The sequence below is a fragment of the Grus americana genome, chromosome 17 (genome assembly GCF_028858705.1).
Source record: "Grus americana isolate bGruAme1 chromosome 17, bGruAme1.mat, whole genome shotgun sequence".
Taxonomy (NCBI): Eukaryota; Metazoa; Chordata; class Aves; order Gruiformes; family Gruidae; genus Grus; species Grus americana.
The window spans coordinates 1,002,841-1,017,398 of NC_072868.1; the positions used below are offsets into that span (position 1 = coordinate 1,002,841).

At 43.3% G+C, this 14,558-nt stretch overlaps 1 protein-coding gene across 7 annotated transcripts in view; it reads right to left on the minus strand.

Moving 5' to 3' along the window:
* Nucleotides 1-679: 679 nt before the first annotated feature.
* Nucleotides 680-14,558, minus strand: part of NCOA6 (nuclear receptor coactivator 6) — a 47,868-nt gene continuing 33,989 nt past the window's right edge. For 4 of the 7 annotated variants that reach the window (XM_054845048.1, XM_054845049.1, XM_054845054.1 and 1 more), the window contains 5 exons: nt 10,973-13,951; nt 9,304-9,372; nt 7,302-7,338; nt 4,532-4,680; nt 680-1,280 (listed from right to left, as the gene is read on the minus strand). In XM_054845048.1, coding sequence (XP_054701023.1) covers nt 1,234-1,280; nt 4,532-4,680; nt 7,302-7,338; nt 9,304-9,372; nt 10,973-13,951 — 3,281 coding nt within the window. In that variant the 3' untranslated portion in view covers nt 680-1,233. Of the gene's footprint in view, nt 1,281-4,531; nt 5,010-7,301; nt 7,339-9,303; nt 9,373-10,972; nt 13,952-14,558 lie in introns of those variants that run through there. The other 3 variants (XM_054845051.1, XM_054845052.1, XM_054845053.1) reach the window with 3 other exon arrangements.

The window sequence follows — 14,558 nt, forward strand, 5'->3', positions numbered from 1 at the left end:
GTGCGGGAGGAGGCACCGTTCCTCTACCGACGGCTGACTTCTCCCATGCAAAAGCCACAGAGCATCCAAACTCTGACAGCGAGGACCCGAGACATCAGCCTGGCTCAGTGTGACCTTGTGCACAAATAGGTAATTTCTGTCATTATAAAAGGTGACGGTTTATATTTAATGACAATTTATATATAATCAGCCTTTTGATACACATTTTTTAAATTCCGTAAGAAAAGAAAAAGGGTACGAGTATCCATTTGTGCACAAAGCAGCAAGCCATCTGAAGAGACTGGCTCCTCAGGTTCTCACCCAGAGCCTGACCTACTTTGCGCAGCAGAACACACAAACCGGTCGCGGCCGACGGCAGCAGAGCCGCCCAGACGCACGCACACCGCGTTTCACAAAGTCCTCAAACTGTTTAATACCGCATTTTTCTCTGCCACATGTTACCGCCGAGCAGCTTTATTTGGGGGCAGGGAGCGCCGGGGGCCGGGGCTCCTGGCATCCCGAGGGCGGCCCTTCCTCCTGCTCGCAGGGACAGCTGCCTCGGCAAATTCGTTTGCGGTTAAACAAATTCCTTCCTAAAGCTCCGTATAAGGAGCTTGCAGGCCTAGAGCTCTAAATAATCCCTTCGGTCTTCCTGTTCAGAATGATGCTGTTGTTGCTGCTAATAATAATACAACCCAAATTATAGGACAATAACATTTATTTAGAGCATGAGGGATTCCACATTATACAAACCCTTAAATTTAATTCTTTTGTCTCACTGGTCCATTTCTACAACAAATACATCGGATCTACTATATAATAAAATTATTTACATTTCCAAACAAGATTGGGTTTGTTTATAAACCCTCTTAACTGCTATTCACATACAGTACTTAAACAACAGCACAATACATTATTTTAATACCTAAAAATGACAACCCTGTATTCTAATTTGTTTATGAAACGTGGAAACAAATTTACAATTGTCTTCCCCTCCCCTTCCTTTTCATACAAACACATTAACCTAATGTGCTAACCCTGGACTTCACTTTGTAAATCCAGGGGGTTTTAGAAGAACCCAGTTTTTATATCTATTTATCTGTTTTTTAGAAAAAAAAAATCATTTATTGGGAACAGGATAATATTAAAATGACTTACTGTACAGGATTTTATTTAAAAAAGAAAAATCACAGCTCAAAATTGCTATTGGTAAATTCACACTCATTTACAAGTTTCATGTTTCCATGCAGTAATTTACTTGGATTTTCTTCTTTTTGACTGCATTGCACTGGCACTCGTTTCTGAAATTAAGAGAAGAAAAAAAGCATGGATACGAAGTCGGTAAGCCATTCACCAGAGGTGCACAGATTGCCCTTTTATTTTTTCCAACATCACACCAGAGCGGAAACCTCTGAAGACCAGGATTTCCACAGAACCGGGACGGACTCTTCACGAGACGTGACCCGAACGGACCCTTTCCCCCGACGGCCGCCGTCAGCAGCGACACAACACAAACTTCCCCCTACCTCCTCTTGGGACGCTATTTCCGAGCGTAGCGAGTTTAACATTTACAAAGTCCTGATATAACGGCCTCACAAAAAAAAAAAAAAAACGTTCTTTAACTGCGGCTCCCCACACGCCACAACTTGCTGGGCCGTACCAGAGGGAGAAGTCCCCGGGAACTGCGGCGCTGGGCACAAACTGCGGCCGTCAGCCCCAAGCAGCACGGGGATGGCGTCATAAAAGCCCACTTAGGAAGGCATTCCGGAGCCTGCCACGCGAGTGAAGAATCTAGTTGTTTGAGTCCTTGGAAAATCAAGTCGTTAGAAAACAAGACTCTTTGGTGGTACCTTATGATTCACAGAAAAACAGCGTACGCAGAAAGGCAGAAAAATGTTAGCGCTGCAGCAGAACAACCAGAAGCACTCGCAGAAGCTGCAGTGAAAGCAGATGATGTTGTCAGCGCACTTACCAAGGCACTAAGTTTCCATTTCAAAACAAAAAAAAGAAAGAGTAAAGATCGCGGGTATTTGCATCTTTAGATTACTTTTTTTCAAAATGTGATTTTAAATGTTGGCGATGTATCTTTGGCTCTTTACGATATTTTCCAAAAAAGCTATTAGAGCTGTGTGTATTTTAAGAGTCAAAAGGGAAAAAAATTTCCAAGACATCTAAAACTAGAAAAGCAACGGTACAACTCCACGGCTGTTAAATGGTGAATTAAAAAAAAAAAACAAAACCAAAACAAAAAAACCCCCCAACATTTCAATATTTAACAAACTCGAAGTTACAGTAAATGCTGAAACAGCCCTTGCTGGAAAGGTACTCCGCAAAGGGAAAATACCAGTACAGCACCAGTTCTCAGAAGCGAAACATCTCAACAGGCCCCTCCAGTCCCCGCAGCTCCCTCCAGGCAGCGGTGCGACCTTGAAAGCAGCTCGGGCAGCTGCAGCACTGGCTGTAGCCGTCCCTGCTGCTGCTGAAGCCCCCAGCACGCGGCCCAGTCGTCCCCAGCACCCCGTGAGCACCCCCAGCACCTCCCTCGCCTGCTTCTACCCAAAACCCGCACGCCGAAGCATGCCACGCACACATGGACAAGGGCTGATTGCAGCGTCCTCTTCTCTTGGTTATCCTTCTGCCGCCTCCTTCCCTACGCTTAGCGAGGGAATTCCTACATGAACGGGCCCGAGTCCGCTTCTCCCTCCCTGCTCTGTTTAAGTTTCTCCTAATTGCCCTTTTTAAAACGACCTCAGTCAGCCTCTGCCTCAAAAGGTAACGTCTCCCAGCCCCGCGGTCTCTTCAGCACGGATTAGCGAGTTTGTGGGGACACAGCTAACGTAAGCGTGGGTGTCCAGGAGGAGGCCAGGAGCACCCAGAACAAACGGGCTGCCTTAAGCCATGGTTCACTCTAATAAAAACGTAGAACAGAGTAGGCACGAGCGGCAAACCTCGTTACGCTTCTTCGGCTACCTCCCTGACCCTCCAGCCTGTCCTCCTCCACAGGAGAGTCTTGTTTTGCTCCTTTTCTCTACAATTTGGAAGTAGGCAGTCGCCTCCACGGAGATAAGGTACTCAGAGCCCAGGGGACTACACGGAAGGCTGGACCTATGTTTTCAAGCAAAACCCTCCGATACTGCGGCAGTTTCAGATGCACGTTTTAAAAACAACGATTTTACTTACAGAGGTAAACGAATAACAGAGTCAGTACAAAACCCTCAGGTGAGTTCTGGTATTATTTGGATTTGATGTATTTTCACGTTCCCACATTTTCAGAATTTGACGTGCCACTGGTTGTCATGTTTAGGTTTATTCATTACAGTATGTGGGACAGGTCATACGTCTCGGATGCCCTCAAACTCAGGAAGGTATCACCAAATCAATTTTACATTTGCTTCACATTTTGCAAACTTTTCTTCACAATCATGAAAGATAATTTATTTTTACAATACAGACTTAGATTCTTCTGCACAAACCTGCCACAAGAAGTAAATTTAATTAAATTCAGCAGCCACAAAAGTGCAGAACATAATAGGTCCCTCCGTGTAACCTTGGAGAGTCATTGCACAATTACGGATAGCTGGAAGTCTTCTCTGAAACTCTTAAAATGCAAATATTCTTACCATCAAACTTTAGTATCTTCAGTATGGAAAATGGTTGCTGAATTCAACTTGACTTCCTTTTATAATAATTTTATATTAATACCTCTTTGTTCTGTACGTTATCTTTAAAATATTGGTCGAATGTTGTCTCTTGATGGTCTCTCTCTCTACCCTCTCGCACAACTTTTGTCCATCAGAATTTTTCTGACCCTTAAGCATAAGGAGCTGACAGAGTTAGCTTCAGAAATGCCGAATGGCACCGTGGACCGTGCATTCCAGTAACGACCGTGCGTATCACGCAAAACGCCGCATACCTCGTTAAAGATTGTAACCCGTGTAGAAATAAGGCACGTCAGCAACTGCTAACGCCGTGGGTTAATATCTGTAACTTTAGGATTTCACATGTTCTTGGAAAGAACAGCCGAGGCGCCGTGCAGTAGCACGCAGCACTCCTCGATGCTCCAGGCTGCCATCCCAGCAGCGTCCTGAGCGCGCCTGAAGCGCAGCGTTTGGCTTCGCAAGAGCTGACCGTGCGCTTGGGAAGACTCAAGCATTTGTCTTGTGTCTTTCAGGCTTCGAGGGGAAAAAAAAACCCAAACAAAAACAAAGGTCCCTTTTTGACTTGAGTACAGTCCTTTTAACGGCAGTGCGTTTCTGCCAAGGGAATTTGACTTCAACTAGGCAAGCTTGCTGAGCACTACGTTGACGAGTACTGCAGAAAACAAGTTCCACAAATTTAACAACGGGAAATTCATACAAGATTTACTGCCGGCACAGATGTCGGTGAATACTTCAACACCAACCTGTCTCTAAGTCATTGAAACTAGAGTTAAAAGCACGCAACACTCACAAGCTGTAAACCATCGTTACGAGGCAGTTATTGGAAGGGTTATTATTTGGGGAAGCGCGTTACTTCCTGCCCTCTCCAGAGAAATGACGGCTGTGCATTTTACCTTTTGCAGTGCTGGATGCGGATGCTGGTCTGGAGGACCTCTTGCGCTGTCCGTTCTCTACAGTGTCCTGTGAAGCGGCAGAATCCTCTGTTCTTGAATTTCTTCTATTTGGAGTTTTAGACTTTTCACAATTCTCTTTTGTCTCATTACTAATAAAGTGGGACAAAATATTTCTGATGAAGTGTAAGAAGAATTATGTTTTTCTATGCAACTCAGACAAGCTGGAGGATGGACCGACACAGGTACCAGTTCCGGACTATTAGCACTGAAGATATGAAATGCTAGAGATACCAGAAGTTTTATCAGATGAAGAATGACCTGAGTAAGCCAGAGTATAGTCCGTTTCTATTAAAAATTATCAGAGGATACAGAATTGAGAAGTCCTCAAAGAGAATATTTTCAACATTAGAAGACCAAGAAATTAGATGCATTATAAATTGTCTGCTCTGTTTTCCACAGGTGCCACCATTACTGAAGTCTAGGAAAAGCAAACAAGTTACATTAGAGACTGCTACGATATGGGAATACAGAGTTGAAATTGCAGATGAACATAAGGAGGAATTACGAACTCTTCAGTGAGTATGCTGGCTTTAGTTTTTACTGAAAAGACTCACTCCATTGATCCAAATGATTTCTTCCCATATTAAAAAGCTTAAGGTTTATTAAAAACTTTCTTCAAGCTTTAAAGCTTGAAGTGAAAAATCTTTTCTTTTTTATAACAGAAAGCTTTTTCTGCTATAAAAAATTAATTTTTGGTAGTGTGGAAATCCATGTTTCTTGTCACTGGGACAATAAATTTTGTAGTTAAACTCCTCTTTTATTTTATCACTCTTAAACCTGTAAACTCATCCTGAGGTTTGGGTGTTTTCTCCTTAATCCATTAATGTCAGACAATTTCCGATCACTAAGTGGTTTCTGAAGATTAAGCTAAACTTAGCTCCTGTGAATTCAAAGGTAAGTAATTAAACAAATACGTTATTCTGCTGATAATGGAAAAGGAGAAAGAAAACTCATTTCATGCCCTTTGGGTGATACTTGCAAGATTTCAGGAAAGGCTGCCTTAATCAGAGATCTGCCTGAAAACACACAGAGCAGACTGTGCGTTACGGAGGTTCCACTAGTGTCCCTGTTTCCAAGGAAGTCCTGCTTTGAGAGGAAAAACTACTACAAATACTTGCAGTTTTAAGTAACAGCCATGTGAAATAAAACACAGTTTGTCTATGGAAGGAGAGACAAACATTCTCAAGCGAGGAAACACACAGCAGAGGAGAATATGGAAGCACGTGGATTGTCTCAGATACAAAATTAATACTGAAATCTCTTTTCCCGTAGTGTTACGGGCAATCTATAAACCAAATCCCCAGTCACAAACTGGTCTCTGCTAAGTAACCTGGGCAGCTGAAACCCGGAGGTGAGCAAACAGGCATCCTCAGCTGAAGTTCAGCTATTACAGGTAAGTTTTACAGATTCTAGCAGCTTATCCACAGTTTGGATTGTCTCAAAGGAACCAACACATCACTTCTTTCCTTTTATAGGGGGAAATCAAGTTGGCCCAAGTAAAAATAATTCTAGTGCTCTGTAGGGTGCAAGGTTCCCTGAGACGTGTACTCTATGGTGTTTAACTCCAGGAGCTCAAAGCTGACCGCTGTGACTATCGGCCATCACTAGATTTACAATTTGCCTGAAAACTTTCCTTCTTTTCCGGTCTTGCTCAGAAAAGCATCAGTCCGGAAAAATCCAAACAGAAATGCGCTCGCGGTAATTTGATGTGCTGAATGACTTTGGAGAATGGTCACGCAAGGACACTTTGTTTGGAGAATCTGCTCATCTGCCAAGTGTCACACCTTCGGCTTTTTAGAAAAATTCTACCCTAAAAAAAAAAACTCGTCGTGAAATTTCAGTTTGTCTCTGATCACCTAGAAAGATCCCAATCCACGTGAAGGTAAATACAGTTAAATATTCAATTCGGAGTCATTCCTGATCTGAGAAAATGTATTGCATCACCTCCCTTACAAAAGGCCTTACTCCTGATGAACCAGGTGAGCGGACTGCACCTCTTGCCCCGGCTTCGGGGATCACTCCACTGACGAGGACATCGTCAAAACCCGGCCGGTTGTGCCAGCACAGTTATCCAAAACCCTGTCTGTCATTACAGCTGCTTAGACTGAGTTTAAGAGCCTGGTGGGTTCAGAATCTAACAGAAATAGATCTTGGAAACCGTATTTTCTTCTGACAGAACACAACCATTTGGAATTTGATCTTTTAATTATGGAATGTCTTAATCGGGACAAGAAGAAGTTTCTACCTGGCTCTCCTATTAGGTTTCGGCAAAGCGTCAACAAGCAAACACAGAGGGAATCTGGAGAAAGCAGTCACGAAGGCAGACGAACAAACTTTAGAAAGATTTACTTTCAGAAAACAAACATTCACAGGACAGCTAAGCTGCAGGCTTTGGGGGTTTTAGTTTTGATTTGTTTTCAGGAAATACCGAACAGTGGAACCACCAAGACCCTTCCAGGACATGAAACACTCCGGTCTGAGGGGATAAGAGGAAACACTGCCCAAAGCACGAAGACAGACTTGGGAAAGTTACCTTACGTTCCGCATTTCAGCAATGTTTTGAAACATTCAACTAGCCCCATGTCTTAGCAGGACAGAAAGGGTATGGACAAGAAGATGAAAAGCAGTAGCAGAAATTGTGCAAAGAGAAAGGGACTTCCTCCCACGAAAGCTATTATCTATTCTGCATCTACACAAACTATCTCCTTACCTTTGACCAGCAACTACTGCAGCATTTGTTTCAAGTTCTACAAAAGAAAAAGATAATTTTAAAGTCTGCTGTAGAAGTACATACCCAGTGACAAGGCAGGACTAGCTCACATTTTTCTCATTATGTATTAGGTCTGAAGAACAAACTTCTCTCGGCTACCGTTTCTCGCAAAGCAAAGCAAGCTCACATATCAAACAAGATACTGCATCAGCCAGGTGCTCCTTCTGATTATGGTCTGCACCAGCCAAGGCACAGAAGTTAAAAGGAACCCTGCAAAGAAAACTGCAGAGAAACTTCCTGACAAGGGCTACAGTCCTCTCCCTTTTTTAAACTTCCATTTTAGACAGTTTATTACTTCTAAAACTTCTAGGGTTTATTAGTTTTAAACCTTAAAAATACTAATCTGCATCTATTAAGCACATAAAATTTAGCCTTAAGCCAACTACCTCTCCCAGCAATATCTGGGACAGTTTTATGAAGCCCAATTATACTTCTGAATTGGAAAAAAAAAAAAAAAATCTCTCAGGAGACGACATAAAGAGAAGTCTGACCTGCCTTCTTTTTCTCTCTCCCTCTCTCATAGTGATTTTATACCTAGAGATCAGGTTTCCTTTTGAGCCTTCGCTACAATAAACAACTCTCTTTTTCATCATACAAGATTTCTAATCTTTTTACTGTCCATATTTTAATTCTCCCCATATCCACCAGATCCTTTGTTGAGAGGGAGTACCTATACCTAAACACAGCATCTCTCGTGAGAAACCGCTGTGGTTTAGGGATTACCATTACGATGCAACGTATTAACTCGCTGTTCATTCGTCACGTTGCCTATCGTGTTCTCCAGCTCACCCTTACGCACCCTACAACCTCTGGGACAGCAGTGCACAAACCTGCGGCTTTGCCTTTAAGATCGATTTAGCACCCAAAGTTTTGCTGGAGTGTGCACAAGGAATAAAGGTGTAAAAAACCCAAAAAAGTCAGAAAATGGGTAATATCTGTCCCCTTACAGTAAATACGCCTTACAGTTTGTACTGGTGGAACGTCAGACCCTTCAGTGTAAATGTATATAGCACCGTCTGGGAAAAAGAGGTGCCTTGGTAACAAAAGAAAAATAGACTAAGCAACAGAAGGACAGAGTTACTTCTCTTTCTAGCCAAAATCTGAACAGGGAGAATATCCAATAGTAAAAATCGATAACGTCGGTGCTTCCCCCAGCAGGAACTCCCTAACACCGCCACATCAGCACTGGGGCAACGAGTCGGACGTAGACTGACAGGGTGCATGAAGGTCTATAAATGAAGTTCAATTAAAGCAATTTAGTACTATTTTTACTTTCTGAAAGCTTTACTTCCATCAATTTGCCATCTCCAATACGATTAGAGAGTGGCACTTCCTGTGCACAAGCCCACATCTATCCATTTTCCCTACTCATCTTGGATATTACTTATTTAAAACACCACCGAATTGATGGTGAAACACCATGATATAGATGGCAACAACAAAAAGTCATCTGCCAGGGCTGCATCCTTGAAACACTGCCAAGGGTTCATTAAAAGCTGAACAGGGAAAAAAAAAAAGGATTATAACTCTAAACCTTAGATTCTCAGCATGGCTTTTGAAAATATTTTCAGAAGTGTCCCATGTAAAAGAAAAACTCCTATTTGCTCTTAACAAAACTTCAAAGGTCAACCATAACACATCATCACTAATCCAGTCCCTCCAGCTTACGACTGTCTAAAAACTGCCTTGGTGATTTTTTCATTTGTTTTACTTGATCCCATACTGAAGCTCCAACAAGGCTTTGGAGACTTCTAAAGCACGATGTATCTAAGAAAGAAAAGCAATCCCAAAAGCACAAATAATAAAAAAACCCCAAAACCCAACCCCCAAACTACCAAGCATAGTAGCGACCATTAAATACGCACTAAAATAAATGCATTTTTAGTTACAAACATAAAGAGATTAGTTCACCTATATTCTGCTTTTCCAAAGTAAGATTTACCTGTTCTTTGAACAGTACTGTCTGATGTTGCAACTGAACTTTTTTTCTGTGTTAAATGTTGAGAGGATGCTAGAATAAAAGTGGAGGGAAAAAGCATTATTTTCAAAGGGAGTCACAAGAATTTTCTGTTGTGCGATCGGGCTGCTTTTACAAAACGCTGTATCTTCCAGCTTACTGCATTTTGGCATTTACAGATGCCCTGTTTGTAACCTACCCTCTACTTTCCCCCCACCACGCACACCTCCCCGCTTTTAACCAACAACTTGGGCAAAATTATCCCAAGCAAGTTCTCTCAAACTGGATTAAGTGATGAAATTAAGTATCATAAACCGCATTTCTAAAGGTAACAGTTTTTCACCAGACTGAAAAATTAAAGGAAGTCCTAGAAATTAAAATTTAGTCTCTCTCAGTGTAATGCTTGTTTCGACAGAAGTTCTGGGGGAAAAGAGCATCTTTGTTAACGAATCAATGCCCTCGCTCTTTCAATTAAATTGCAAGAGTGCAATATATGCTCCAGAGGCTCCCTTGAAGTCCTTTGGCAATAAGATGATGTGACTTAACATTTCTCAGGTTGCCAAGTTAAAAAGTAAGACAGAAAACCAATTCTCGTTGGGCTAATGCTTTCTAGTCTTTTGTTATATGTGATAACGAACTTAGGAAGAACATGAAGACAGAAAGTTAAACATTCCAGTTTAAAAAAAAAAAATCCACTTCCATTTTTCTCCTAACAAACCAGGATTCCTTCTGTGAAGCTCCAAGTGAATATCTCCATTTTCTAGTGGCGTGCAGCTACGACATACATCTAATAGCCCCCGGGAAAGTCACATTTGAGCTGACGTTCTGAGTTCCACTGACTTCTGTGGATTTTATCTTCCATGATTTTATCTTCTGTGTCTAAACTCGCGATGTAAAGCATAACGGATATTCAGACAGCTTACTTCAAGAGTGATGGTTTATTTCCACACCGTTTTCAATAGATTAACAATGTCATAAATAAAGGCTGTCAGATCCTCAAATTAAAATAGTAAAGGAGAAAACAGTTCAGATGGGAAGGTATTTTATGTATTTGAATTGGGCGCTTATTATCACTGTTTCAGGTATTTCCCTGAAATTAGCATTTTAATTTTTCCCTAGACATAAGGGGTTTTGGAGTTTGGGGTTTTTTTTTTTCCCTTCTGAAGGTTATTCAGCTATTTCCCTAAGAGGGCTAAGGTTATTCAAAGAGGGAACTAGTATTATTGACTCAAAATATCATAATTAAGTCAATGAATTAAGTTACAAAAATAAAAAGTCTCTGGCAAGACTGAAGCAGAATACCAGTATATCTACCAGTATAAGAGCACCTTAAATATTACTTTTGCCATTACTGACACATCCACCTTTTCTCCCCACTTCTAACGGTTACGGGAAGTCACTCCTCTGTCACTGCGTTGTATGTTCATGACAAATACCCCATTTAAGCAGTAAATGGAAACAGAAATAAAACATCTGAAACGTGAATCTTAGTGAAATACAAGCCTGCGTATCACTCTGATATTAGAAACAAAAAAGGAGTTGTCAGCCTTGGCTACGGTGTCTAAACCTTATTACGGTCATGGAAAAAGGCACCTCGGAAGCTGACAAAAGCAATCTCATTTCTTCCATTTATGCAGGGTAGCACTGGACTCACCTGCGCTTTGCAGCAGCTCCTGATGTGCTGCTCCTTTTTCCTCTGCCACACCGACCCCGGTTTGCTCAGCTGGTAAACCGCCGGGGTTACTACCGTTAGTGCTCGGTGCTGCAGGCGCGAGGTCTGGGATGGCGGGAGTGGTTACAACCGATAGTACGCTCGTAGGAGGAGTGCTTGTTGATACGCTCGGAGACGCAGAGGCGGGAGCAGCAGTGCTGACGCTCGAACTGCCAGGCCCAGAAGTGCTCTGTTTTATAAGACTGGGTGCTGGAGGTGTCACAGTTTTATTTTCTAGTTCTGCTGGTGACTGCTCTGTTCCCAAACTATTTGGGACCGACGTTTCTAGTCCCTGACCTTCTGCTTCTCCATCCAAAGCGTATTGCTCTTCCCCTTTCTCAAGGGAGCCAGTGACTTTCTTGCACGCTTTAGTCAGCAAGAGTTGGCCAATCTTGTCTACTTTTCCCTTCCCCTTACTCGATGAAACAGGACTGCGTCTGTTCCCAGATCCCGGACTACTCGTAAGAAGCGGTGAAACAACAGGTCCAGGCTGCGCTGCTGTAACAGAGCACTGGTCACTCGATCCACCACTTTGAGAAGAAGCCTCCTCCGTGCTGAAGTCTTTGAGCTGCTGAGCAGGAAGATGTGAAGGAACAGTGGAAGAAGTCGTAGCGGGAGAAGGCAGCTGGACAGGAGGTGCCAAGGGATTAAGAACCAGTGGTCTGCTGGTGGGAATACTAGAAACAGGACTGCTGGAGGATGTGCTGGGAGGAGCGGGCCCCGAGGAGAACTTTATATTCTGCGGTATATGCAAAGGACCAACGACCGCAACCGACTGAGGCATTAGACTCGAGTTAGAGGTCATTGGGGCTGCTGGAATCGTACTTGACTGAGAGCCCTTCATAACCTGAATTATCGACGATGAATTTATAAAAACGGGTGTAATAAACTGCGGCCGGGTGCTAGACTGAACTGCTGACTGTCCCTCAGAAACCATAACTTTGTTCCCTACGTTGGGCATTGTGACAACAGTCGACACTAACGCAGGTTGCAAGTGAGATGGCAACGGTGTTGAGGTATTAGCAGAAGACGTAATAGGGTTTGAAGTTACAAAAACTGTTATCTGGTTGGGGGGTAAAGGACCTGAAATAGAAGAAGAGCTGACAGGCCTCTGCATTACTGGAGGAACGCTCTGTGCAACGTTTGAGTTTACTTCTCCCAGTTCCTGGTGCCCTGGATTTGAACAGGGCTCATTGTTTTGAGGCAAGCCAAGCGAATTAGATGGCTCTTTGCTCGAGGATGAATCCTGCAGTGGAGGAATGACAGCTATCTTCTTCAGCTCCTCACCAGTGGTAACTATCGGTGCCATTTCCAGACCAGTCAGCCCAGGGGGCTTAATGGTTACGTTGGGGGCTCCCGAATTATCAAGAAGTTGACTTAAAGAAGTTGGTGCCTCCCTCATAGCTGGAGATACCATGGGTTTACTTTCCTCCAAGACTGGAAGCTTACTGGTGTCTAAGGCTTGCCCATCTTTTTTTGACTGTTCTTCTGGAACCAACATTTTCATTTCTGGCGCAGGGATACCTTTTAGTTCAACACTGGGCTGGGCTTTGTTACCTTGGACACCTTGTGCACTTTGACACTCGTTATCTTGAGGCACACTAACGCTCTCTTTATTGTCTTCAGGAATGCCAGTCACAGCAGTTACAGAAACTGCAGGACTCTGATTACTTAGCACGTTGGTATTTTGAAAACTTGTAGTCACGGGCGTTGGCAAAGGAGAGGGACCAGCCATCATATTTCTTTGTAATTCCATGTTCTGCAAGAGAGGTGGATTCTGCTGAGGTGTCAATGATAATTTAGCTGCTTTTGAATTCTGTCTGCCAGGGCTTGGTGTAGTTTTCCTACTCGATCCAGGGCTGGACCTTCGACTATTGCTTGGACTTGCTCTCTTTGTTCCTCCAGTGTTGGTTTGTTTTCCTGAATTGACCACCCCTTCCAATTTGTGTGACTGTGGAGCAGCAAAACTAGACTGGTTGTTAATTGTGAGATTTGATGGGGCTTGGCCAATGGCCTTCAAAGTAGTGGGATTAAGACCCTGCTGATCAAAGCCTCTGTTGAGATTAGGTCTGGGAGGTAAAGGAATATTAATCTGGGGAGGGAACAGACCAGCTATAGAAGCATTGAGTCTCTCTGGAGACAAGCTAATTTCTGAGGGTTCTGTGCTAGGTGGACGGTTATTAGGAGTCTGAGGATAGTATGGCCTTGGGCTTGCTCTGTTCGGGGTTTTAGGCCGTGAAGTTTGCGATGGGGTGGCAACATTTGGAAAATGGTGTGTGAGCGCGCTAGGCAGAGAATTAGACTGCTGCTGGGGACTTGCACCTTGGGCAGTTGAAAGTGGGGATGGTCCAGGTTTGGGTCCTGTCATCATTAATTGGTTCTGTGAAACTACTAAATGAGACGTCAAATTATTCTGAGCTCCTGATGCTGGGGGGCCTTCAGCTCCACCACCTTCTGAAAGGGAGGATACTGATGAAACCTCTCCGAGGGGTGAACTGGAAGGATTCTGTGCATTATCTTGATAAACCATTTTTCTTGCATTATTTCCCAGAGGAGGATTGCCTGGCAAGGAAATTCTTTGTTTATCAGGAGATGGAGGCACCGATCCAGGACCTTGGAGGTTAACCATCACCGGCATGTTACCACTCTGCTGCATCGGCATTCGTTGAGCATCTGGGTTCAGAGGCCCTCTAGGTGGGTGAACTCCTTGTGGTACAGGAAGCCTGACCGACTTGGGATCCTGCTGCATCATCAGCATCATCATCATCTGCTGCTGCTGCTGCTGCTGCGGCGTTTGTGGTGGCGCCTGGGCTTGCTGTGGTGGCGGCTGTGGCTGCTGCTGCTGCGGCTGCTGTGTGTGTGGCATGAGTTGAGGTGGCATCTGCTGAAGTGGTCTTTGTTCCACTGGCTGAGATGGATAACCTAAGAGGACAAGATGATACATTCATTAAAACAAACAAAGAGCAGAGAAAGCGGAATTTCTGTAACGAACAGGATCGGACAGACAGTATAGCCAGGAGCCTGTTTGTCTTACGTGAGAGCCACGTTAATGAAAGAGGCTCTACAAATAAGGACAAACGTTTTACTTAATTCTTACAAATATTTTTACTTAATGTATGAATGGCTTGCATAACATTTAATTGGACATCTCTTAGTGTATCGTATCAGCTACTAGCTATCACTCCAGATTCATGCCACCCAAAAAGTCTCTGCAACTGCCATGGGCTTGCTTTCACTTACAAACGTAGAGTTGGACTTTCACTAATTAATACTCCTTAAAACAACCTCAAGAGTTTGACAGGCCCTGTGAGACATGCACTAGCATTCCTGCTGCACACCTGACATTTTCTAGTGTACAAGGTAGAATCTGCCACGTATTACTTGGCCAAAAGCGGTGCTAAGAACACCCGAGTGGCTTATAATAGAAATTCCTTTAAAGACTTTGGATTTAATCCTCCCTACGTGCAAAGGAGAATTCCAACTGCAACCTCTATTTTTTAATTCTGAAAAATCAGCTACTGGTTAACGC